At 44.1% G+C, this 26,825-nt stretch overlaps 1 protein-coding gene across 2 annotated transcripts in view; it reads left to right on the top strand.

The window, feature by feature from the left end:
- The first annotated feature begins 17,104 nt into the window (after positions 1 to 17,104).
- The window catches only part of CBFB (core-binding factor subunit beta), a 43,009-nt gene continuing 33,288 nt past the window's right edge, over positions 17,105 to 26,825 (top strand). The window contains exons 1-3 of one of the 2 annotated variants that reach the window (XM_048515945.1): positions 17,105 to 17,540; positions 21,496 to 21,582; positions 26,692 to 26,808. In XM_048515945.1, the coding sequence (XP_048371902.1) occupies positions 17,463 to 17,540; positions 21,496 to 21,582; positions 26,692 to 26,808 (282 nt within the window). In that variant the 5' untranslated portion in view covers positions 17,105 to 17,462. The remainder of the gene's footprint in view (positions 17,541 to 21,495; positions 21,583 to 26,691; positions 26,809 to 26,825) is intronic. The other variant, XM_048515944.1, reaches the window with a different exon arrangement.

Genomic DNA, 26,825 nt, shown 5'->3' with positions numbered 1-26,825 from the left:
GAGATCTTTTCTTTCACTTTCTACTTGATCCTTCTGACTGGAAATGTGAGGAATTGAACTTGGGACCTTCTGCATGCAAAGAAGATGCTCTACCACTGAGTCACAGCCTTTAAGAAGAAGCTGCCTTATTCTGAGTCTGCCCCTTGGTCTCTCAAAGTTGGTACTGTCTAGTCTGCCTGGCAGTCTCTCCAATAGAGGTCTTTCACGTCACATGTCACTAGATCCTTTTAACTACATGCCAAGCAGATGTTCTACCACTGAACCACGCCACCCTTCATGAAAATTCTCATTCAGTACCTTACATGTTTCTTTTTTAAATAAGATTCTTGTAAATGGAATGATTCTTTCATCTGATCCAAGAGGGGGAAAAATATAAAGTGAGGGCATCTGGAATCCTGGTGGATTTCTGACGCCCAGGCCCTCCCTCTTACCTGCCTCTCAGATACTAGCCACAAGTTTAGTTTGGAGCAGTGCTTGCACACCAGAGAATATTTTTAGACTTTTGTGACTGGCAGATATTTGCAAGCAACCGGAGGGGAAGAGAAGCAAAATAAGGCACAATTTTTTTAAAATGACAAAAAAGTTTTTGCTGCTTGATCTGCAGGTCACACAAAGCTACTAAATCTACACAAGTTGTGTTTTACTTTCTTACAAGTAGACATCTCTGCCATGAGCCCTATCTGGCTGGCAGACTATCCAGCCCTGATGAAATAGAGACTTTCTGCATCTCCTGGAAACTGCCCAGGTCTCTGAATTTATGGCAGACCACTGACCACCCCTTTCCTGGCAAGATAGAGGCGGGGGAAACTATGGTTTCTTATCCCTGTTGCATTTGAAATGCCTCCAAATTGCTAATTCGGAATGGGTTAGGAAAGGCATGGGTGAGGAGAGGGTAGCTGGGGAGTTTGTTTTCTGCTGTTCCAGGGACTAGGACAAGGAATAATGGATTCAAGGTGCAGGAAAAGAAGGCTTTCACAGCCAGATCCAACTGGTTGTTGTGGATGCATGTGCACAGTGTGGAGGGCACTGTAATTAACAGTTCAGTCCTCTACAGAACTATACCTGTCCTAATTAATTGATTTGCAGTGCAAAGGCAGGCAATGGCAAACCACCTCTGAACACCCCCTGCCTTGAAAACCCTACGGCACAGGTGTCAAACTCATGGCCCTCCAGATGCATCATGCTGGCAGGGGATGATGGGAACTGTAGTCCATAACATCTGGAGGGCCGCGAGTTTGACACCTGTGCCCTACAGCAGTGATGGCGAACCTTTTCGAGACCGAGTGCCCAAATTGCAACCCCAAACCCACTTATTTATCGCAAAGTGCCAACACGGCAATTTAACCTGAATACTGAGGTTTTAGTTTAGAAAAAACGGTTGGCTCTGAGACGTGCATTACTCGGGAGTAAGAGTGGTGGTAGTCGGTGGCTAGGAGGGTTTACTCAGAAGCAAGCCCCGTTGCCAGCAACCAAGCTTACTCCCAGGTAAAGGATCACACTTTAGTTCTTCGCATGAAAATCATTGGGGTTTAACAGTGCTTAACAGAGTTACCTACACTGCTTCCCCAAAACTAGGTCTTAGGTTTAATGCTAATAATTGAGCCCAGCAGCCCAGGCCAGCGTAGACGGTGGGGTGGTGGTGGTGGTGGAGGCGACTCTGTTTGCGCGTGCCCACAGATAGGGTTCTGAGTGCCACCTCTGGCACCCGTGCCATAGGTTCGCCACCACTGCCCTACAGGGTCACCATTAGTTGGCTGAGACTTGACAACATTTTCCACCCCCGAAGCTCACTGACTACAGTAGACTTAGAAGGGGGTAGTTCTATTTAGAATTGCACTGTGTGTGCTGCAGATGGGACTAATATGCTGAAAACTGGCCTTCACAGCTTTTCTTCTTGCTAGGCAGTATAATAAGAACATGTTCTGTGTGCCAAATTTGATCAGAGTATGCCCTCCCCAATTTCATTTTAATTAAGATTTGTAAGCTGCCTTGAGCTGTGAGGAAAAGCAGGATATAAATATTTTTTAAACAAAGAAATACAAACAAATAAATCCTTTCATTCCATCGCCGGCATCCATGCCCAGAACCTTGCAGATGGAGTGCTATTTACCTTTTTGCTGCTTCCAAGTGCAAATGACTGGAGGAGTCCAGCGGCTGGTTTGGAACATCTGTTAACATGCGCTCTAATGTTCACTCCACATTACATCATTGGGATGAATAGCCAGTTCTGACAGGATCCAGGCTGCATTCCATGTTGACTTCTGGTAGGACTGCAGACCTGCATTGATGAATGAGAGCAATTCATTTCGGCCACCTTGCGCAGCACACCAGTTAATTCACTATTGTTGTGAATGAACTTGGCATTCTGGGGCCCCCATCAGTGAGGATCATACAAGCACCACAGGCGAAACTGCCAGGAATTCTGAGTGGGAACAAGTCCGAGGCTTCCTTGTTGGTGCCTTGAAGACACCAGGGGCCACCAAAGCACAGGGAGGCCCCAAATCCATCTTTCATTTCTCATCACCGTTGCCGCTGCCACTGCCTCCTATCTGCAGCAAAGGGAAGGGGGCAAAGCCTGCCTCCATTTATCTTCATCAGCCATCAAAGGACATCAACAGCCAGAAGCTGGGGGTGGGGCCAAGAATTACTGGCCAGTTTCCCATGATTTCTTACGTTTCCTGTAACTTTTGTTTTGGTTAGTTTACAATCGATTGGTACTACCATGATTTTATTAGCCATCTTCAGAGAACCAAAGGAAGAGTGAGATAGTGACAGGCACAGACAGACAAGTAGATAGACGGAAGGAAGGAAGGAAGGAAGGAAGGAAGGAAGGAAGGAAGGAAGGAAGGAAGGAAGGAAGGAAGGAAGGACGGACGGACGGACGGACGGACGGACGGACTCTCTTATAGAGGGTGTGTGATCTGGAGTTTAATTTTGTTGGTTTTAAATTGTCATTTTTTTAATTATGATTAGTAAGCTGCCTTGAGCCACAGGGAATGACATTTCAAGAGGAGAGGAGAGAGACAGAGACAGAGAGACAGAGAGAGAGAGAGAGGCAGACAGGCAGACAGGCAGGCAGGCATCAAAGTAGTTCAGTTCCCCAAATCCTGACAAACATAACAGGGCCATTCACAGTACTTGCTGTTTATCCCTCCCGTACTGTTTCATACTGTGTCTGTCGAGAGAGGGTCTCTTCTGTATGTGACAAACATTGTCAGATTTACCATTTGCATCACAGGATTTCACATAGCCTACGGAAGTGACTCCAGAGCCAACTTGGGCTGTGCATGAGGCAGCTGGCTTCCAGTGGTCAAGGATGAAGCATTGTGATTAAGCATTGTGTATACAGTTTGCTGTCTGTTCTCAACTCCTTCCTCCTGAATGTGAGAATGGACAGTGCCTAGTTGGGACTGTGAGCCCAGTGAACAGGGCTCTTGATCTATAGCTGATGTGCTTTCTGGTATAGGACTAAGGAATCCTGTGTGCATGTAAAATAAGACACACTGATAGAAGAAATCCACTTTAAGAACATAAGAACTAGCCTGCTGGATCAGACCAGAGTCCATCTAGTCCAGCACTCTGCTACTCACAGTGGCCCACCAGGTGCCTTTGGGAGCTTATGTGCAGGATGTGAAAGCAATGGCCTTCTGCTGCTGCTGCTGCTGCTGCGCACCTGGTCTGCTAAGGCATTTGCAATCTGAGATCAAGGAGGATCAAGATTGGTAGCCATAGATTGACTTCTCCTCCATAAATCTGTCCAAACCCTTTACCTCACACACCTAAAGTTAGCAACGAGTCTGGTACAATAACATAACAGGTAGGTAGGGGTGGTAAGATATGAGGGACTTGTTCTTGTCAAAGTGGTATAAAATAAAGACAGACCTGGGTCAGGGGTCTCACAGTTGGCCATAATGAAAATGGTTAAGAGCAGTGGACTCTAATCTGGTGAACTAGGTTGGTTTCCCCCCTCTTCCACATGACTGGCAGACTCTTATCTAGAGAACAAGGTTTGTTTCCCCAAGACTCCACATGAAGCCTGCTGGGTGACCTTGGACTAGTCACAGTTCTCTGCAAATTCTTTCAGCCCCACCTACCTCACAAGGTGTCTGTTGCGAGGAGAGGAAAGGCAGGAGTTTGTAAGCTGCTTTGAGACTCCTTAAGGTTGGGGAAAGTGGGGTATAAATCCAAACTTTTCCACTGCCTTCTTGTAAGTTTTCTACATGCTTCCTGTCACAGTGAAATGAACCCCCTGAGGCTGCCTTTGACTAAGTCAGTCCATCAATCTACCAAGGTCAGTGCTTTGACTGGCCATGATTCAGCCTCACCTACTCACAGGGCACTTGTGAGAACTAAATGAAGGAGAGAACACTGTGCCTGGCCCTGAGCTCCTGGGAGGAATAGCAGGATAAAAATATGCAGAGATTAATCTGGGGTCACAGTCAGGGATCGGGTGTGGCGAATTCACCTTTTGCATGATCCGTCGATTGAACTCAAAGACCCAGTCTTGAGTGGGTGGAATACATTTCACACTTTCTGAGCATCCTTATACTTTGCAAATAGCCTCTTGCGTTCAGCTTGATATGTGAGAGGTGCTTGTGAATACATGCCACTGGGATTGGACTATGCTTCAAATGTCACACATCAGTGGCTTAAAGCATACAGAGAGACGCCTTGTTGATTTTTCTTTCTTTTCATTCATATATGCAATCCATGGTATGTCAACAAGACATGACCATACCTGCATCAAGCAGTTCAGATAAAGCCATCAAGAACTGCTGCTAGGAAGACTGACTACCCTTTTTGGAAATAAATTAAGAAAACACAGAAAATGCAAAAGGCCACATTAAGCTGCTTTGTACTAGGTGGTTCCACACTTGCTGTTTAATCTAGAATTGCTATTATTCATTCATTCAGTACTTAAGGAGAATCCAGATGATATTTTTGCCAGCCAGTTGCATTCCACAGTTGTCTGTGCTGCTTTTCTGACTTTTTAAAGGGGTTGTGGTGATTCCTTACAAACTTAAAACATAATTGAATCACCAGCCTATTCCACAGTGTAGGCATTAGACAATCAAAATGACCCTAATGTTTTTCAGAGCTACTGACCTTTTACATTTTCCTCCTTTCTTTCTGACAACTTCCTGTTAGCTTCCTTGACCCCTTGTTAGGGGGTTGGAGTGGAGAATCTTTTTTTTTAACCTTTGTAGCTAGCTGAAGTCACTTCTCACTTAATTCTTATTTTTTGCAATTATTTTTCCATAATCATCCTGTCACAATCTATATATATAAAAAGCTAACAGTGACTTTGTTAGTCATGCCCTAACGCCAAAACAGCTGGACGGATCAGCCCCAAATTTTCACATGACGTCCCTCCCTGTTGCGGGCAGGTAATCAGACCTTCAAATTGCCGAAAGTCCATATCTGAGCCAGGTAAAACGTCTTTTTCCTGGCGCACCAGGCCATGAAGCTGGCTGTGTTTAACTGTCACCCTTAGAATGTTCGTACAGCCTGTCTGTGGCCTGAGGGCTTGGTATGCCCTTAGAATGTTACAGTGCAGATGGCCAGAGATGAGCTGTGAAAACAGTAAATAAACAATACTGGTAGGTAATACAAGTGGAAGTGAAACACATACACACTTTGCTGTGTGAGACATCAGGTGGGGTCCCCCCTCCCACACACATGCAGGTAACTTTCACTCTCTGTGCCTCACCCAATACTACCACACAACACACATACTCTCATAGACATCCAGCTCATCCTCACACACCTCACTCTACCCTCCCTCACATCCAACCACCACTTACCCACTTCCTCACCCATATTTGCCACAGCTTTCTTTTACTAAAAGCGAGCTGGAGTTTGCCTTTTTCTTCTAAGAAAATCCGTAGGGTGGGGATGAACCAACACTACCAGCTCCCCTTCTTTTGCACATGACCCTTTAAAAACCCAGGGAGCTGGCCTCGATCTGAGCGCCTCACCACCCTGCCTCTGCTGCGTAACTGGGATAGCCTCCTTGCCCCAGTTCTGCCTTACCCAAGCCAGGACTTTGCGTGTCAACCAGCCTCATGGACAGCGGGATTTGCACTCTGGACAGTCCCATTGTGGAATGGAAAGGGTTACCTTATACTAAAAAAACAAGACACCACCATATAACAATGTGAATTGAAAAGGGAGAGAGGGATTCAATTTGACCACCCCAAAAGGCTATGCTGCGGATCATTGGATCTGCATGGACATCTGTGTGGGTTGTGGACTGTGATGAGAAGGACAATTGCCACAGCAACGCGTGGCCGGGCCCCGCTAGTTATAAATAACATGAAAAAGTAACAGTGACTTTGTCTGGCTATAAAATGAGAAACCATACTTCAGCTGCAGAGTTTAACAAGAACGGATAGCTAACCACTGCTTAATGCGTGCTGCAAGAGAAGTGGCCAGTTTCAAAGAAGAAAGAAAGAAATTAGGCTGAAAACAACAGAACAAGAGGAACGTGGCAGGGAGATGCAGAAGCGTTGCCTAATGGGGCTTACTTCCAAGTAAACAAATGGCAGGAGCTTGCTGTGATGACAGATCCTTAGCGCTATTTTGTGGAACGTAGCGCTATTTTAAGTCCCTTTCGGAACCTCAGTTTCAGTTCTGTTTCCAGTTGGTTGTGGAAGAGGAACCCTTTTTTTACTGTAAAACAACACTCATGTTGATGGACCCACTAAGTTCCACCATCTGTGGTTCTCTAAAGTTATGAACAGAGTCTCTCCGAGTTTTAAGAACTGCTAAGAATAGAAACAGAGGGTCTGCTGAATATACAGCACTGAGTTGCAGAGTCGGTTTTTTTTAATGTGAAGGTATAATACTGAAAGCTGCTAGAAGTGGAGTGCACAAATCTTCTACCTCATTCTTCATTGTGTGCAAAGTAGGCCTTTGATGCAACGAGGAGAATAGCACCCTTTTCTACTGGCCGTATATTGGTCTTACTTATGAGTTGGTCTTCCTGGACTCAGCAAAAGATGGATCACCATGAAATCACCTTCCTTCCCTGGGAGCCATTGTAACTGAAAACTAATTTTGCTTCTGTTACAAAGTTAGATGTATAGCAACTACTTACTAGTAGTCTATTAAAGGACAAAATTTCTCAGGGGGAAAAAAATAAAGGCTTCATAGGTGTGGCTGCATGTACTTTATAATCCAGAACTAATTAGTGTTGTCTTTTAATTGCTACAGTGACATGCTTATATCTGCACAATAGTTCTTTGCTGAAGATATTCCTTGTACTTTATTCTCTCTTTGCACTAATTTATGTGAAACTATCCAATAGTCTCTGGAAAGGAGAGGGCACTTAAGGCAAAATAGAGGCTTAGTTTTAGGATTATCATGATTCAGTTTCAAAGCTAAAAGTATTTTATGCTTTTGCAGCATGCAGGACTAAATTTCAGCCATCTTTTTCCTGATCTACATTTGATAGCATCAATGGCATGAAAATGGTGCAGCTTCAAAGTTGTGTAAAGAACTTCCTGCTGGAGCCATTTAGGCTCAGGAAAGCAGCATGGAGGAGAAGGCAGGAGACACTCCTCTCCCCACACTGCAGTTCTGAGCAGAATTGGGCTCCTGGGGTACTTGAAAAATGCCTTTCCCAGCAGCTGCTGTGTGACTGTGGGGAAGGTGAGTTGGGCTTGGGGAATCCGAATTCAGCTCATCAAAATGTAACATACATTTTGCCCCTCAGACTCACAGGATTGTTGTGAGCATTAAAATAAAGGAGAATATTGTGTACCCTGCCTGAGAACCTTGGAGAATGGAGAGATAAAAATGCACAAGATAAATACTTGAAGGACTGTCTCTTCTAGCATAATGGTTTAGGGCCTCTGACCTGCATCTCCTAATATCTGACAGGTTAATCACTGGATGTCTGGGGGATGATGTGATTTCACTTCTAGGGGAAACCCAAAACGATATCATGCCCCTCTAGGAATCACCTAGATTCAGCAATTCCTCAAGTGTACTGATGTCACTTCCAAGTTTTCCCTAGAAATCACATCACACTGTTGCCCAACAGTTATTTTTATTTTTCTCTTAGGGGCTGAGGGGGCACCAACAGGAAACAGGAGCTGCTCTTCATGGTAACCTGGTAACCCTGTCAACAGGTGACGTTTTCCTCAGCCTCAGATAATTGTAATTTTGCTGAAACTGCTGTAACTCTCTTTCAGTTTGTTGGACCTCTGGGTATTTGTAGAAATTCAAAAGGCTGTGCTCTTGGTAACCAGTTGGAGGAACATGATAACTCTGACGGTATCTCTGGAGTGCGTTGACTGTGGCTATTTCATTTGTTTTTTTCAGTGGATTCTGTCTTACATTAATGCACGTTTGAAATCACTAGGTTGTGAACATTGACACTGCATGAAATGAATAAAATAGGGGCTTTAGCAAAAAGATAGGCAGGATGAAAATGCTCTTAACAAATATGTCAAAAGAAACCACCACAGAACTGGCATATCTTCAAGTCTACAGATGATGCTTGCTGCGATAACCCTGCTCCCCTCCCTGAATATGTTCTTTTCCCCCGAAGAATGTCACGTGGAAGATCCTTGAATCATTAACATTCCAGGAGCAGACAAACTAGTTGTGGAAGAGCATTAAAGGTGTTAACAGGCCAACTCGGCAGCCAAGGAGCACGTGGAGTAGCCCGCCCAAGTTGACTCACAGGTTGAACATCTGCCCACAGCCTACAACGGGACAGGAATTGTGATGTGAGCTGGTGGAAGTGGGCCAAGCCCTGGTGCAGAGGAAAGAATAAGCATTCCTAAAAGAACAGCTAGTATGCAACCATTCAGACTTTTCTGTGAGCTCCAGTGCAAATTGTCAAATGGAGGTGAAGGGGAAAACTGAAAATCCGCAGTCTGAAAATTGCAGAACCTTTAATGCCCATTTCTGATTGTACTGGTTTCTGTGCTAGTTTCTCCAAATCTTTCCAGTTAACAGGAGAAACAAAGAGTAGGGGTTTAACTATGGACACCATTAAATAGTGCCACCTAGCGGCACTTGCTAGAAGATAATTCTGTTCCTTTGGTATATGAGATCATCCAGGTTCTTCCAGATGGGAATGTATAAGACTAGGGTCTTTTAGCAGTAGTTCAAATGATAATACTAATTCAGGGTTGGGCCTACAGGAGAAGAATTCCTTCCATCCGTCCTGGTGCATTTGCCACAAACTAATACAACTTCATCCAAAATAAGGTAGGTGCAAAGAACTCTCTTAACCCTCAACAACAAATTGCACCAAATGGCTGACAACAGAAACAATGTGTCTTAAAGTGAGGACAGATTCTCTATTGGGTTAAGTCAAAACATAATAACCCAAACACTCTCTTTCTATAATGAAGTAATACAATAATAAGACAACAGAAATAGAGGCATACAAATACAGGTGTTAAAATGAAACATATATATATATAGTTACAAACGTCTAATGCTGGTACAGTGACGGCCATAAACATAGGCAAATTTCACAACACAAAAGATCAATCATCATAAACTATCCAAGACACTATAAATAGCAATTCCAGTCAAGATTTCGAAGACATGGTCCAAGCTGACCAGATTCCAGTAAATTCTGATCGCAAGGGAGGTCTCTTCCAACTGGCTCAGGATTCTTTATTAACTGATTGCAAGCCTGTCTTAAAGGAATATCGCCAGAGCTGACTTGTCTACTGGGCACATCTATGCAGTTGATGAAGGCACCATTGTGAAGGACTGGAAGGACACCAAGCTGGGCCACATGTGATTTTGTGGGATTTGCTGTGGTGGGCAACCCCAAGCTCCACTGTCAGGACTGAGGCAGGATCAGGAAACAAGGCGCTTCTGCACCAACGCACCTGGGTTGTGGGTTTTCTTCTGTTGTGTGGTCTACAATGGAATAGGGAGCCATGCTGCTCCAGCAAGCAGTTGCTCTACCACTTCAATGTACTGTGACACAGACCCGGTCACTGGTGAAGGGGGGCACACAAAGTCCCAGCCCCAGTGAAAACTGGGGTGGATTTGGCTGGGGGTAGCTTACCTGCTGTGCAGGGATGGGAGGGCCCAATAATTTTCCTAGGGCACCCAAAAAAACCTCGGGTCACCCCTGAATATCTGAAAAAGTACTCACTGGTGTTCAGTAGTAGAGTGCGTGCTTCTCAGCCCAGTGGCTTTTGTTTTCAATGGTCTATTGAAACATCTTCCTGCCTTTTCTTAGCCTGCATCCACACACAATTGGACATCGTACTACTGTTATGCTACATCAATTATCCGAGTCTGGATTTTCTTGTGTGGACAGGCTCACCCAGTTGTGAATGACTACAATAGCACAATATCCATCAATGAATGAATGTAGCCTTAAGAATCAAAAAAAGTTCACAATAGATAAAACGCTTCCTGCCACGTTCTTCCCTCCAAAGACCACGTCAACCTAGATGCCTGGAGAAGCTGTGAAAAAAAAAAGGTTTGCAGATCAGACACCTAGTCTAACATCCAGAAAGCTGATTCTTTGGTGTGACTAAGGAAAAGACCCACCATTCATGAATGCACATGGAGAGCTGTGGGGAAAGAGGTGCATTCAAATGAGAACATTATTTGGTGACCATGTGCACTGGGCCTCGGGCATTACTAATTCCTTAGAAAGCCACTGGGCGGGATGAACTGAAGCCTCCAATCTTTCAAGAGGCCTCAGTGCTACTAACATTTGATGGATTGTCTCTTATCACTTTTTTCAGAAAGATACACAGCCAAAAAGTACACCCACACAAGAGAGATCCTGTCAACCATCTAGTTAAACATTGGCTGTGATTCAGGAAAGTAGCCTCTCTCCCCACAAATGCAGATTTCTCATTGTCAGCACTAGCAATGGAAAAGATCTCTGTTTACTCACAGAAACCCATACACTGCAGTCGTGTGTGGTGCTCCAGATGATGTGGAGCTCTGGGCAACGGCCCTTGTCACTGGGAGGGAGGCAAGGTAGGACAAAACATCATTTGGTACCGCATTGTTAGATAATGTGAAATCTGGTGGGCTGCACAAATTGGGTAGGAGAACAAACAGCGATGAAAAGGTTACCAGAATCAGCCCTGGACAGAAGGATAGAAATGCCAGCAGATCTCCTACAAACTCCTGCGGCTGCCAGATACTGATGATCTCATAATGTGTCTGTATTTTCTGTTTTGAATGTGTGATTATTTGTTCCAAGGAAATGCAAAACTTAGCACTCTCTGATCTTCAGGGTTGAAATATTTACTAAATTCCCCTAGCCGCTGCTGAGCAATGTTAAGACGAGAAACTATGGCCAGAACTACACATAATGAAAGCAAACTTGGAATTTCTTCAACAAAGTTGTCAAAGCTCCTAGCCTTCTGTTTGTATGGAGGAAGGACCTATGAGAGAGGCTGTTGCTTTGCATTCAGTCCCCTGGCATTTCCAGTTATAAGGTCTTGGGATGCAAATGTTAGCAAAGGCCTTTTGTCAAAAACTTCTCTGCTTGAACTCCTGAAGTGCTCTAAGTCAGCAGGTACCGTACTGAGTGAGATGGGGCAGTGATCTGACTGGGTGCTGATTCATATGTAACATGCCCTACGAAGAGAGACTTCTGGAGCTGGGGATGTTTAGTCTGGGGAAGCGAAGGTTAAGGGGGGACATGATAGCTATGTTTAAATATTTGGAGGGATGCCATGTTAAAGAGGGAGCATGCTTGTTTTCTGCTGCCTCAGAGACTAGGACACGGAGTAATGGATTCAAGGTGAAGGAAAAGAGATTCCTAAACATTAGGAAGAACTTTCTGACCGTCAGGGCTGTTTGACAGTGGAATTAATTGCCTCGGAGCATGGTGGAGTCTCCTTCTTTGGAGGTTTTTGAACAGAGGCTGGATGATCATTTGTCAGGAGTGCTTTGATTGCGTGTTCCTGCATGGCAGGGGGTTGGACTTGATGGCCCTTGTGGTCTCTTCCAACTCTATTGCAGATTCCGCATGGGCCAAAAACACCAGTGTGAAAATGGTGTGAAAATGGTGTAAAAGGGTTTACACCGTTTTCACACCATTTTCAAACTGCTGTTTTTGGCCCATGCAGAATCTGCCTATGATTCTCAGGAGAGAGCACAGTATAAGTCAGTTTGGGTACCCATTGGGGAGAATGGTGGGGTATAAATGAAATAAATAAATTGCACCCCAGTCAGCAAATAGCAATTCCTTCGGCTGCTTCAGGTTGGGAAGACAGGGTAGATGGGAAAGCTGAAGGCCATTCTCTTTGCACGCCCAAGTCCTGACCCAAATCAAGCCCAAAGTAACAAACTGCTAGCCCTGCTTCTGATATTGGCAGGAAGGTTTTGCACCCATTATGCAGAGACAATGTTAAATTGAGTTAATGATGTCAATTGGATGGGAGAACAGAGAGTGTTGAAGGATTACTGGCAGTGGAGACCTGGATGGAACTCCAAAATGATAGAGAGATTGGCAGATCTCCCGCAGTGGATAATGTTGATCCCATAACAGTTGGACAAGTCTGTATCTGCTGCTTTGACTATCAGATAATTCCTTCTAAGAAGGTGTGAATCTGAGTATGACTAAACTTTTGGGTAGAAATATTTAGCAAATTTTCCTCAACTGCTACTGCGATTTTAAGACAAGACTCTTCGGCCAGAGTTACAAATAACGAAAGCAAACCTGGACTTTCCAAAACCAAATTTTGGGTAAATTTCACATTTGTCTCAGGATTTTTTTAATCTATGGGTAGATCTATACACTGTTGCCGGCCTTCATTTTGTTTTTAAAAACTTCATGCTGGTTGGCTTTTAACTGTAATACAGTGAATTGGTTCCCCTTCTCTCCTTTTATGCCACGTTATTTTTATTTATGACAATTTGATTCATTAATGTATTGCTGGGATCTTCTTTTTTATTAGCATCTACCTCAGCATCTTGTCTCACACCGCAGCCAGCCAGTTTCTTTGGAGAGCTCAAACACCACGTTGTCAGCTGCTTTGGCTCCATTGGAAAGAAAAACTGTGCAGAAATCTCTAAACCAAAATTTGCAGCACAGACATAATTTATAACGTTGTCTTTTATTTTGAACGTGAGGCATAGGATTTTAAAGTGAAGCGAGATTGAAAAGCCTAACGCTCGTCTATCTACCTTGCATGGCTATTTTAAAGATTGCAGTGTAGCAAAACAGTGAAAGCATCACACAAATGCTAAGCAGGGTTATTAGTAACCTAGAAAACACAGTAGAACAAGCAAGCAAGAATATGAACGGGTCTCTTCTTCCTTTGCAAAGAACACCTGCTTGTGCCATTTTGGATATGTTGGATCTGGAATCCTCCAGCATGCTTAAGAGCCATTCAAGAGTCATGCTGGAGAGTCATTCACACTCAGAACAAGGCTTTAGATCTGGTCCATGTACAGAGAAATGAGATGCCAAGGTGGTGGCAGTCTGGGGGCGGGGGGCAGGGGTAGAATAAACTGTGTGAAATGACAACGCGTCACACCCAGGCTGAGGCCATGAAAGTCCCAAATTTATCATAGGATCTGAATCTTATATAAGGATTCCGATCCTAATGGATAAGTGGGACTTTCATAACCTGTCTCAGCCTCAGAATATAATGATGATATCATGTGTGTGTGTGTTATTGTTGGTGTTATTATTGTGTGTGTGTGTGTGTGTGTGTGTGTGTGTGTGTGTGTGTGTGTGTGCATAAAAAGTAGTGACATAAGCAGTAATTCACGCCAAGAAATACATTCAATATAATAACTAATAAAGGTTCACATAATAAAGGTAAAGTTTCCCCTTCAGTTGTGTCCGACCCTGGGGTACCACTGAGAGCAGTGATTTCATAGGCAAGCCGTTTTTGTGGGGTGGTTTGCCATTGCTTTCCCCAGCTATTCTTTACCCCCTAGCTATGAGCTAGGTACTCATTTACGGACCAAAATGGATGGATGGCTGAGTTGACCATGAGCCAGCTGCCGGGATATCTGACCCACAGGGGGCTCAAACTCCTGACCGTGTGACTGGCAGTGCAAGCACTTAACCACTACACAACACGGCTCCTCACATAATACATTCTCGCTATTAATTAATGAAAGTTCCAAATCACGCCTGTTTCATGTAGGCTCTGTGAGTTCCACACTTTCTTTCACATTGGAATTCTATGAAGAGGACTGTATCCCATCACTATTTGTATTACTTGAGGAATATAGTTGTGGATCATCTTTAACCTACATGGAACAAGCACAACATTGGAACTCACAGAGCCTCCGTGGTACAGGCATGATATTGGAACTTTCATTAGTTAATAATATCTAGAATGTATTATGTGAACCGTTATTAGTTATCTTGAATTTTTTTCTTGGCGTGAATTACTGCTTATGACAAAATATATTCCATTCCAGAACCTTTATTAGGCATAAAACCGGCGTGTGTCAAGAATTCCAAGTACAATAAGAAGGTCATTATTGCACAACTTGTAGAAAATGGAGAAAAAAATATAGACAATATATATATATAAGGATTCAGATCCTATGATAAATTTGGAACTTGACTTTCATTGCCTCAGCCTGGGTGTGATGTGCTGTCATTTCACACGTTTGAACGTGGCACTCCTGCTTGTGTTGTTTGTAATGTAGAATAGACTGTCCCACATCAGATGCAGTGTTCATGGTCCCCAATTCCCTATAAATGGAAAACTAGTGCAGTAGACATTTATTCCCGGATGCCTTTTCAGGAAGTCTGCATGTGGGGAAACCTTACAAATGCGGCTCTCCCCCACCTACAGTCTGGAGTAGTAGAGGACTTCCTCCACCTCACTCTGCTGCCTATGTAGGCTGAATGAAGCGCTGGGCTTGGGGAGCTGTTCTGTTTCAAACTGCGTGGGTGTCACATTTTTGAATGTGAGTTGTTTCATCTCTCTATCTCTCTTGCTGCGCAAACCACCCCAAGTCTGTAAAGGGAGGGGCAGTATATAAATCCAAGCAAACAAATCAAATGAGGCAGGAGCCGTGGCACCCTCATTGTCTACGCATATGAACTACTATCCATTCCTTCCAAAAAGAAACAACAGTTACACAAACTATGCATGAGCTTGTGATCCATCTGGTGGGGCTCTTCAAGAAATAAGGAAGACAATCCTAAACAGTCAACCCTTCTAAATTCATTGATTGGTGCACTGTAAATTGTGGAATTCACGCTGGAGGACGTAATAGTGACCATTGCCATAGGCAGTTTTAAAAGGCGGTAAGACAGATTCCTGGAGTAGAGGTCAAATCAATGGTGGCTAAAAGGAACCTCCACATTCAGAGGCAGTTAACCTGTCAATGCCAGTGCTAGGAGGTAACATCAGAAGGAGGCCTTGGGCTATTAGCCCTTCAGGGCAACTGGTTGGGCACTGTAGTTTATTTATGTTCTACTTTTCTATCCGAGGTTTGCCCCCCATCTTTTTCTACTCTTCCGTTTAACCTTCACAACAACCCTGCGAGGTACGTTTGGCTGGCCCAGACAGGACACTGTTGTGAGGCTCAAATGGAGGCGAGGAGGCAAAGTCAGCTGCTTCTATCTGCATCAGGGAAAAAGTTGGGATATTAATAAAATAATACACAAATGCCCCAACTCCTGGGTTGAAGACCAGTTCTAGATGGAGATCTCAGCCTTGATCCACTCTGCCATTTTCATTCTGCCTGCTGGACAGCTGCCAGATGACCAGGAGCCACGCAATGTCTGCAGCCCGGTGCGGTTGAGGCATGAGAACTCCTGCTTAACAGTAGCAGCCGGGAGTCAACCTGAAGGCTGCCTGCTGCCCGTTGCAAAGCAGGAAGCCGGAAACCAGTGAGACAAGGCGACTGTGTGTGAGAGCCTGGGGTGTGTGTTGCAGGCTTGGTGGTGGCTGGGAGTTGCAAATGACTCAACCGCCCCACCGCCCTCTCCTCCCTTCCCCGTCTTCCGTAACCAGCCACACAACCACAGCCCGCTCCCATTACTGTTTACTCAAAAGTCAGCTACCCGCTCTCCGGGTTCCTCCCCACCCCCTTCCCGGAACGTGAATCGGATTCATGGCAGCTTTAAACAAAGCGGGGTTGCCCCATATAAATCCCGCAAGGAGGGGTTCGAGATTGCAATGCCACCGATAATCCCACTGATTGCAACAGGATTTACTGCGTAGTAGTAGGCGCACACAGGATGGGAGCAGCCTGAGAGTCTGATCCTCATCATCAAAGTTTAAGCACTATGGACCCCAACATTGGGCTGTGCAGGGACTTGCAATGTGGATCCAGGCACATCAGTCACCACCACCACCACCCCCACTTCTGTGCACATTTACTTTTCAACCACTTTGTTTCCCAAGCTGCAAGACTTGGGGTTTGGTCCAAATCCCCCCCCACTTCCCCAAAAAGTAACTTTTAAAAATTAAGGCGAATCAAAATAGCATCAAACAAGTCTGCAAACTTTCGAGTTCTCCAGAAATCTGCATCGAACTGAATGTTGGGAGGCAGGGGTACAAAAATTGGGGTAGCAAACCATAATGTTAATGCTCCCACAGTCTCCAGCTGATCTTTGTAGGTTTACTAGGGAGGAAGTCCCGTTAAAGTCGGTGAGGTTTGTTCCTGAATTGCTATTGCTTACCTCCCCCCCCCCCCCCCCGCCCGCATCTCGGAGACTTCATGGGGGCTTGCTTCCCACGTAAACCTCACAAGACCCCGACTCACACTCCTGCCCCGGCTACTCTTTGCACACTTCCCTTGAACTCAGAGGAAACCCGCTTCCAAGCAAGCAGAAGAAAGGATCGGGGGCAAAAGGGTAGCTCCTGTAAATGGAGGTGGGGGGTGGGGGTCCAGACTCCGTGTCATCCTCTGCAAGCATAGAATTTCCCCAGCAGTTCCCGCCAAGGGTAGCATGCTGCTACACCTATTTGCACCCAGACACACACACGCAACGTTAAAGGGAAGCCGCGCTCCCGAGCGAGCCCCACGCGCCTCCGCCAAGCCCAGCACCCCGGCTCGTTCTGCTGTTTCCCCACCCGAACGCCTTGAGGCGCATGCGCACTCGGGCCCGAGCCCAGCCGCGGCAGCCCCCTGGCCTCGGAGTTGTGAATGGCGCGGCTGTTTGGCCGAACTCTTTTTTTTTTTTTTGACGCGCGGGAGGGGAGGGGAAGTCGCGCGCCTGGAGCAGCGGGGGAGGGGGAGCCCCTCCTCCTCCCCCCCCCCCCGCGGCTCCTACAGACGCTTCGGCGGCTCCTCCAGTCAGCAGCGGCGCGAGGCTCGGCCGTTGGCCGCTCGCGCCGAGTCTCTTCAGGGCGTCAAGGAAAAGAGGCTCCCTTTCGACGCCTCGGCGACAAAAGCCGGCTGAGGGGGAGGAGGAGCTCGGCGAGAAGCAGCCGCTCGCCTGCCCGTTTCCCTTCTCTCGGTCTTCCCGGCGGCGGTGGCAGAAGCGGCGGCGGCTGTCGGTCCGCCCGCCCCGCCGCACCATGCCGCGGGTCGTCCCGGACCAGCGGAGCAAGTTCGAGAACGAGGAGTTCTTCAGGAAGCTGAGCCGGGAGTGCGAGGTGAGGCGCGGGGAGGAAGTGGAACGGAGTCGAGCCCGGACGCCGACCGACCGACCGGGACCAGGTGGCCGAAGCGCCCGGGTTGGGGGGAGAGGGAGCCGTCGCTTCGTTTTCAACCGGGGTGAGCGTAAAAGAAGCGGAGAAATAAGGAAGGAGACGGAGCGGCGCCACAGAGACGGAGCATCCGGGCGGCCGCTTCGCTCCTCTACACTCCGCCGCCTGGGAAGAGGAGAAAAAGTTCGCGCCGGCGAGCCCATCGCCCCGCAACTCGGGCGCCGCGCATGCGCTCAGCGAGTGGGTCCTCATCCTAGGGAATCAATCAAGTTTATTTACAGTCTTGGACCAAACATTTAAAATGCAATTTAAATAAAAAATAACTTTACAGTCCATCTTAAATAACTAATATAAAATACGGTTAAAAGATTAATCTTTCAGTATTTCACCCGCTGAGTACAACCAAGATAGCAATAACTTATGATGGCAATTGTCAAAGTCTATTTAAATAGAGCCACTAAACCCTTTAGTTCTTTTTTCAGATTTCTTCAAGGGCATAGGGTATCAAAGTGAGCCTCTGCCAAACTCCACCGGATTTTTCTGTCCTACACTGGTTGTGTATCAACCTGAGCCCCTACTGAGCTGCAAAGGGCCGTCTTGCAAGTGTTGCCTGTAGAATCAAGTCTTTGCAGAGCAGTGGAAGGCGGTGTTGGAAAGTATAGGGTTATCAAAGCCCCTGCTGACCTGCACAAGGTTTTTTCTCCCAAGCACGGTGATTCCCAGTGCGAAGAGCATCAAAGTGAGTCTCTGCCGAGTTGCAGAAAGCTGTCTTGTGAGCGTTGTTGCTGCAGAAAGCTGTCTTGTGAGCGTTGTTGCAAATGAGCTGTGTGGGCTTTCCTTCTTCAGCTTGGTGAGTGTCAAACTGAGCCCCTGCTGAGCTGCGGAGAGGTATCTTGCAAGTGTTGCCTATAGAATGGAGCCTTTGTTGAGCCGCGGAAGGCATTCTTGAAAGTATAAGGTATCATAGTCAGCCCCTACTGAGGTGCAGGGGGCTTTCCTTCCTCACCTTGCTGGGTATCAAACTGAGGCACTACTGAGCTGCCACGGTCCCCCTTGCAAGAGTTGCCCATCGAGTTGAGCCTTTACTGAGCCGTGGAGGGTGTATTTGCAAGCATAGGGTACCAAAAGGACATCTTAATGGGCTGCATGGGCTTTCTCCTAACCATAGAGTGGGTGATATTAAATTGAGCCACTACTAGTGAGTGACGGAGGGCTTCACTGCATATTGAATGGACACTTAAGCTGACAAGTGGAGGACATTCTTGCTGCTCAGGACTTATGCAAGTTTTGTGTAACAGAATGAGCCTTCTGTGAATGGTGGTGGATGTTCTGGGAAGCGTATTACATCAAAATCAGCCCCTCCAGAGCTGCAGGAGCCTCTTCACCTGAAATGCAGGAGTCTACTGAATTGCAGAAACCTTTCTTGCAAGGGTTGCAATGAGCTCCTATTGAGCTGCAGTGTACTTTCTCCCTGCACATAGTACTGCATAGGCACCTGAGCAATTCTTCTAAAGGTTTTTGCTTTTTGCATATACACTTGTATATAACTACAGCACTGATCCTGTATATGTTTATGCTCATAAGTAAACACCTGTTGAGTCAAATGAAGCCTTGTCCTCAGAATTGGAATGGGTGACTCTATAATTGCGGAGCTGCTTTTCAGCAAACATGCACAGTCTTGAAGAAACTTCAGAGATCAGCTAAACCAGCCAAGAGTGCTCTAAGGCAGTGAAAAGGGCCTTGGAGCAAGCTGCACCGAGTGGTCCCTGTGGCATCATTGCCATGGCCAGGATCAGAGTGCTTCCAGTGGTGTGCTTTCAGTCCTGTAGGGAGTTGCTTCGTGGCCCTCTAAAGCAGTGACCCACTAGAAAATGTCTTGTGTAAGCTGGCAGGTTGGTCCACCAGTGAATCCAATGCCCTGTTCCTTGCACAGAAATCATCCGTTTACATAGGATTTCCAGAATGTATTCCATGCTTCACCAGGATTATTGTATCATATGCCCTCCAGCCATTTTACCATATAAGATTACATTAAGGTAGTTTAGATCTGTGGTTTCTTATACCGAAGGCAGACTCCACTGTATTCAGTAGGCTGCACTTCCATGTAAGCATACTAAAAGTCCTTATTGAGTTCAGTGAGACTCTCTGAGTGAGTATTCATAAAATTGGGTTTTATGTGTGCCCCATTCTCACAGTTATGCCCCATTTGGGGAAATACTGAACTGCTCCTTTTTTCTCCCCTATCATTAATTCCCTTCCTCAAACTGAGAAAAAAATCTTCTCCTTCACTCATACCATACCATATTTTAAATGTTATGTATTCTGGTTGTGCTGGACGTTGGTTAATCAATAATAATAATAAACCGAATAATTTTGAACTCTCAATTGCCAACAGTTAGAATTCATTCAAAGTGCATGTTGAAAGCATGTGGAAATTCTTTAGCCGTTCTGGTTTAAACTGTGACAACAAGCCTTAAGATCCAGTGATGTCACATTAATCATTTTGGAGGACTAGCGATTACATGCATCTGACAAAGTTGTAGTCCACAAAAGCTTTGTGCTAGTATAAAAATTTGCTAGTCTTCAAGATGTCACAATACTTCACATTCTTGTGATCTTGCAAATTGATAGCTCTAAGCTGGTGTAGAAAGGAGGATGGGGAGTGGTCTTATCGACTCTAATTTTGAATTTGAAATGGATAGCGGTGTTAAGAGGCTTATCAATCCACATTAAGGTTGCACCTCTTAGGACAGTGGTGGCGAACCTATGGCACGGGTGCCAGAGGTGGCACTCAGAGCCCTCTCTGTGGGCACTCGTGCACAGAGTTCACTATGTGGGAGGGGGGTGGAAAATCACCCCCCCACACACACACACACATCCAGGCTGGCCTGGGCACGATCCTTTACCTGGGAGTAAGCTCGGTTGCTGGCAATGGGACTTGATTCTGAGTAAACCTTCCTAGGATCGTGATTCACCCTTTGGAAGTATTGCACAGTTGCTTCACTAAGCTTACTCCTGAGTAACGCGTGCCTTGAAGCCAACCGTTTTTTCTAAACTAAAACCTCGGTATTCAGGTTAAATTGCCGTGTTGGCACTTTGCAACAAATAAGTGGGTTTTGGGTTGCAATTTGGGCACTCGGTCTCGGAAAGGTTCGCCATCGCTGTCTTAGGATGAATTCCTGGGTCTGTTGAGTAACATGGTGCTTCCAAGTAAACTGCTCCCTAAGTGAGTCAGTCCCAACCAAAGGATGTTATGACTCTGTACCTTTTTGTATTCACTCAAAGAAACAATTAGATAAGCACTGTGGTTGAAGAGAACATTTTCCACTGCCTTCCAATATGTTTTATTTTAAATACTACGGAAAATTGTGAATATGTGTTTGGTGATTATTTATGCAAGCCAGGATGCAGTGATCGTTTCATGTTAGCCCTGAATTAAATGAATTTCCTTGTGTTTCATGAGGATAATGTACATTAGTTGCCCCAGTGTGCATCAAATCAGCCTTTTCGCCCCTATAAGCTAAATAACCAGGAGCACACACTGGTGCTTAAACTAATCAGTTGGGAATGTCAACCTTTTCCATTTGAGAGGAGTGTGAGTCTAATGTTCATGAAAACAAAATGTATTTCCAGTTCTTTATACTGACATTTCTTTTTCCCCCACATTTTATTAATGTTGTAGCGAGCAACATACTGTAAAAAGCCCAGCATAAGGTGTGTAAAAATTAAAAAAAACTTTTTTGGGGGGAAATGGTACGTTGTTTTGCTGCAGCTTGTTTGGAGTACTATCTCAACTCAGCAAACGGTTCACTTAGTGCTTCAGTGTCTTGTCCTTATCTTGTGTGCAGATATTGTAAAGCAGGCAGGATTCAGTTTTTGATTTTGCTTGTGTTCTTCACAGATTAAATATACTGGCTTCAGGGACAGACCACACGAAGAAAGACAGGCCAGGTTTCAGAATGCGTGCAGGGATGGGCGATCTGAGATAGTGAGTATCTATTATTATATTGATGGTTTCATGAATTATATTTAATTTTTTGTGTTTTCTCTCACTCTGTTTGGCTGGATACAGTTAGGAGGCATGGGCATTCTCATTTCAGACAAGGATGAACAGTTTGGTGTTCAGAAACCATTCTGTTTCATAGTGCTCCTGCTCCAGTATGAAATAATATTTTAAACTGCTGCTTCTGCTCTACTGCCTTTACAAACACGTGAGAAAGAGCAGAGTAAACAGAGTAAGCTGTGTCTATAAATTTGGGAAGTCAGATCATGCAGATAAATAACTTTTTCATAGTTGTATAAAATAGCTGCAAATTTAAGGTATGCTGATTAACTGATACATATACTGTTTATGTTTAAACAAATGTATCTTTTTCTGTGGGATTGATAAAACATACAGGAAAAAGTCTTGAGTTGCTTAAGTACTAAATGGGGAGAGTTAACTGGGCATTTAGTTTCTCTTTACATTCACTGTTAGTGAATCATATAGTACAAAGGGCTGTTGATGACATAAGTCAATTTTTATCACCCTGCCTGTTATTTGTAGTGGTTTTGTCAGCTGGATGCCCTGAAGAACCAGCTGTGAAGATGCCCTAAAGAGCCAGTGTGGTGTAGTGGTTAAGAGAGGTGGACTCTAATCTGGAGAGCAGGGTTTGACTCCTCACGCCTCCACATGAGCAGTGGACTCTTGTCTGATGAACTGGATTTGTTTCTCTGGTCCTACACATGAATCCAGCTGGGTGACCTTGGGTTAGTCACCATTCCTTGGAACTCTCTCAGAGCCCAACCACCTTATAAGGTGTCTGTTGTGGGGAGAGGAAGGGAAAAGGAGTTGGTAAGCCACCTTGAGTCTCCTTACAGGAGAGAAAGGCAGGGTATAAATCCAAACTTCTCCTCTTCTTCTAATTTATAAAAAATATCTCTGCCTGATTGCTTCATTTTAGCCATGGGTAACAGAGTGAGTTGTGTAGGGACTAGACTCCCTAATTGTTGAAATGGTGATTTTGCTTGTTAAATTCATCTTCATTTTTTAAGTGCCCAGAGATTCCATCTGAAGCAGGATTATATCTTTAGAAGTCTGTTGAAGTTTGTGGGCTTAGAAAGGTATAAATTCTGCTTGGTATAGAAGCATAACATTAGGTAATCTACATAAAATGTTTTTAGAAAAAAAATTCAACTCCCAGGTTTACTGTGTAAAATTACTATCTAAATTAGTATTAAATGGATTTAGAAATAGAAAGGATGCTTGAACTAAGTGGGGTTAGTTATTGATAGGCATTTGTAAATGCAGAATATTGTGTCAACCAGAAAAGTCCTCAAAATTAATCATGCAATCCCAGACGTGTCTGCTCAGAAGTAAGTGTTACAGTGTTAAGAAAAGGGTGTTTAGGACTGCACCCTTACTACCTACTTCTGTGCAGGGAAATTAAAAGTACTGTTTAGTTGTAAGTCTAACCTGGCGGTCATTATTACAAAGAACATAGCTAAATGGTAAAAGCATTTTGAAGGCAAAAAGCCCATTCTAACTGCTGTGGCACATTAGCTTTTATTTTTAAAGATTAAAATATTTGTTTATTTTGAATTTGGTTACAATATGCTTATGTCTCAGAAATACGTTGTAACAGAGGGAGATTGCTCACTTCAATGCACTGTAATGTGAAACAACTGCATTTTGATATATTGAAAGAACTGTCTGGAACTCATTATTTGATTCTAGTTTTCCAGTTTTTGTATGAAGTCTCTGCACATTATGTTTCCCCTCAACATTAACTGATGTCCTGTGATTACATTTCTCAACTAAACCTAATGGGTATCTTCCATTGTTTCTAAATGTGCTTCTTCTTTTTTGGCATATCACAAAATCAACTGAAGAGTCCAGCTTTGGGTCAATTTTTTTGATACCCCCTAGAACATGTGTGATTAAATGACAGTGATTTGCTCGTTTTTAAGGTTATTTGTAATTTTCTCAGTGTATAGATTCTCAAAGAGCCTGATTAACATAAGATTCAAAAAAATCACTAAGCAGAAAATATTGAATATTAATTCGAGGCAGTAGAAAATGACCATTGGACACTTACTGTGAAGGGTGCTTCTTCTCAGAGTTAAGGAGGACATCTTCAGTTGGGTGGTTTCCTCCGCATGCCCAGAGGGGCAGGATCTAATCTTCAGCTTCCTGTTTCCAGTGGGAGTCATTCCTCCTTCTCAGTTTCGAGTCTCTGAAGAGCAATAGTTGCAGTAACCGTTATTTCTAGCAAGAAGGGAGAGAAAGGAACGTCTCCATCATAACCCGAACTCTTGAACTCACAACATGGTTATAACAGAGAAGAAGGAAATGAACAAGAAACTGATTTTTTTAAATATTACAGATGCTTATTGAAAGAAACAAATTGGGAGGGCAAGATGTCCTCCTTAGCTCAGAGAAGAACCTTTCACAGTAAGTGTCCAGTGGTCATTTTCAACCTGAGAAACTTGTGTGGAATGTCTCTGGTTGGCTTGAAGGGTGGTTTAATCAAAGCTGTCAGAACAGTATTAGTTTCCATGTGGGGAATTGGTGGCAGACAGGCTTATCCTCGGCAGGAACCTTCTGTGGCCTTGGAACATTGGAACAAACAGGCAGGCCTCTTTGAGATCTATGGATGTCAAACTCTTCTGGAAGTAGAGTAGGCTCTCTATTCTGAAGTGGCAGATCTTTATGAGCCTGTTGATGAATTTTAGATCCCAAATGGACCATTGATCCCTGTTCCATTTGGGAACTGTAAAAAATTATGGAGTAGACCCCTTTGCCTCACTTCCGGTGGAAGACTACCTCTATCACATGGATGACCTGAAGATGTTATACTGGCAAATGGGTTCTCCTGCTTTTGACCAAATTGTGTGTGATGGGAGACTGAAGGAAATGCTCTAGATGGGTTCAGAAAAATTATGTGGTGTAACCCCTTGCGACTATGTCCATGGCCCAAGAGTCCACATTTGACTGGACCTACTTCTCTTGGAATAGGGTCAGACTTCCTCCCACAAGTGGTGAGGCCTTGTCATGCTTTACTGGATTTACCATCTTCCTCTGCTCTGTCTCCCTTGGGGGAGAACTTCCTATTCGAATAGGAAGACGTAGAATACTTTTTGTTTTGTTTTTTAGAAACCCTGGGGCCTGACTATTGGCTGTGGGTGTGGCCCATTTGGTCTTAACCTGAGTCTCAAAAAACTTTGGGAATGGGTCATTATGGTCTTAAAGAGCACTTTAAATTAGGCCCAGAAGTATTTTTATTAATTCATTTTTATTAATTCTCCCCAATGGGGACCCAGCATGGCTTATATCATTCTCTTATCCATTTTATTTTCTTAACAATCCTGTGAGATAGGTTAGGTGTATGTAACTGACCCAAGATCACCTAGCAAGCTTGAAAGCAGGGGGGTGTTCAAACCGGGGTCGCCGGACTGACATCCTAATCACTGCACCACACTGACTGTTGGATAAGAGTAAATTGTAAGACATTGTTGCTCTTTCAATTCTGACAAGATATATTCCCCATAGCAAGTCTTTCTACTGCATCTTCTGCCACTGGCAGCTTCTAAATCATCTTGAAAGGCACACCACTGTAGAGCACTGCAGTGATCTAGCCTAGATGTGATTAGAGTATGGATAACTGTAGCAGGTCATGCCAACCAATGCTGATAAAAAGCGCTGAGGAATACAGAGGCTCAATCATTAGAACTACATATAACAGCTTCCCAAACAGAATGGTGAATATACACATTTCTGGTAGGAAAGAAATGGTGTGGGGTATTTCATTCTGTAGCAAGAGGGGGAAGGCAAGAAAACTAGACTTTGCAAGCAGAAATCCGTCTGCCTGCAGAACAGCTATGGAAAATCTAGGCCTTAATCACCATCCCCAAGTGAAATGAAACCTGTGTAACGACATATGTTGATTTCCACCCCCATATATTTAGATAGTAAGCTCCTCAAAGCATGGATCCATTTTCTTTTTATGTCACTTTGTAAAATACTGATAATAAATAGCTATTTCTCAGTTCATCCTCTTAATTTTATACAATTCTTTATTGTTATGATTTTGGATTGAACGAGTTGTGCTTGTCTACTGAATTCACTCCTATTTGTAGCTTCTGGTGACATAGCCATGCTCCACGTGTGTTCTAGGTAGGCAAACTCACCTGAACCCAGTCTGTAGTTTGAATACTGAAGGCTAAATATGTTAACTGAATGAGTTATAAATTAAGTTGCCATGTTGCATCTATACATTACACTACATCATGCATCATAGCTGTATTTCATTTTAGTTTTGCAAATTAGAACTGATTGATACAACTGTGATGCTAATTTGTCAAAGTTTAATCATTAGTATTAAATCTTCAACCTACTGTCTCTACTGAGAGAGCCAAAAACTAAGGCACATTTTGGGTTACTCCCCTGGTTCAAATAATGTAGACAAAATTTGTATTTAAAATTTAAGGCTATGTTCCATAAAGGTCAGATTATTTAATGTAATAAAGTATTATTAAATTATCTTGGCTGCATATCTGAAACTTGTATTATTGGAATCAACAGCTTTCCCTTCAGTATCTGCATTTATTTTCTTCTAATTCTACTGCAGTTCCTCGTAGTGAGTTTGTATAATGTGCACTAGTCCTGTATAAAGAGGATGTTTATTTCAGTGGAACGTCCACTAACTTTCATTTAGTAATGAGTTTTCCACATTATTTTAAACTGTGCAGAGTTAAGGCTGTTTCCACTTGGGAAATAACGTCTTAAAGCATTCTAACCAACTAGATTTACTTAAACAGCAAGCTAGCAATTTCAGATAGTATTCTGAAATAGATTCTTATGTCTGCAAAAATAATTTACATTATTGATTCTCTGTTGTACCTTATTACTGAGGTAGCCAATGGCAAATGTTGTCAAAATGAAATCCGATGTTAGTAACTTAATACTTAAGAAAAATGATGAGTGCGTGTTTTTGACTTTGAATATTCTCTTATGCTACTTGGCTGTAAGACAAACTGATGTAAAAATAAATGACTGCCTGCATAATTTATGTAATGTCTTGCTCCCTGATCCTGTTTGTATTGATTTTTCTAAAAGGCTTTTGTGGCCACAGGAACCAATCTGTCTCTCCAGTTTTTTCCGGCCAGCTGGCAGGGGGAGCAACGGCAGACACCAACCCGAGAGTATGTTGACTTTGAAAGAGAGGGAGGCAAGGTAAGGGCAAAAAAGTT

This window comes from Sphaerodactylus townsendi, linkage group LG14 (genome assembly GCF_021028975.2).
Source record: "Sphaerodactylus townsendi isolate TG3544 linkage group LG14, MPM_Stown_v2.3, whole genome shotgun sequence".
Classification (NCBI taxonomy): Eukaryota; Metazoa; Chordata; class Lepidosauria; order Squamata; family Sphaerodactylidae; genus Sphaerodactylus; species Sphaerodactylus townsendi.
Note: the sequence above shows the minus strand (reverse complement) of the source record. Positions and strands in the feature narration are given on the sequence as shown.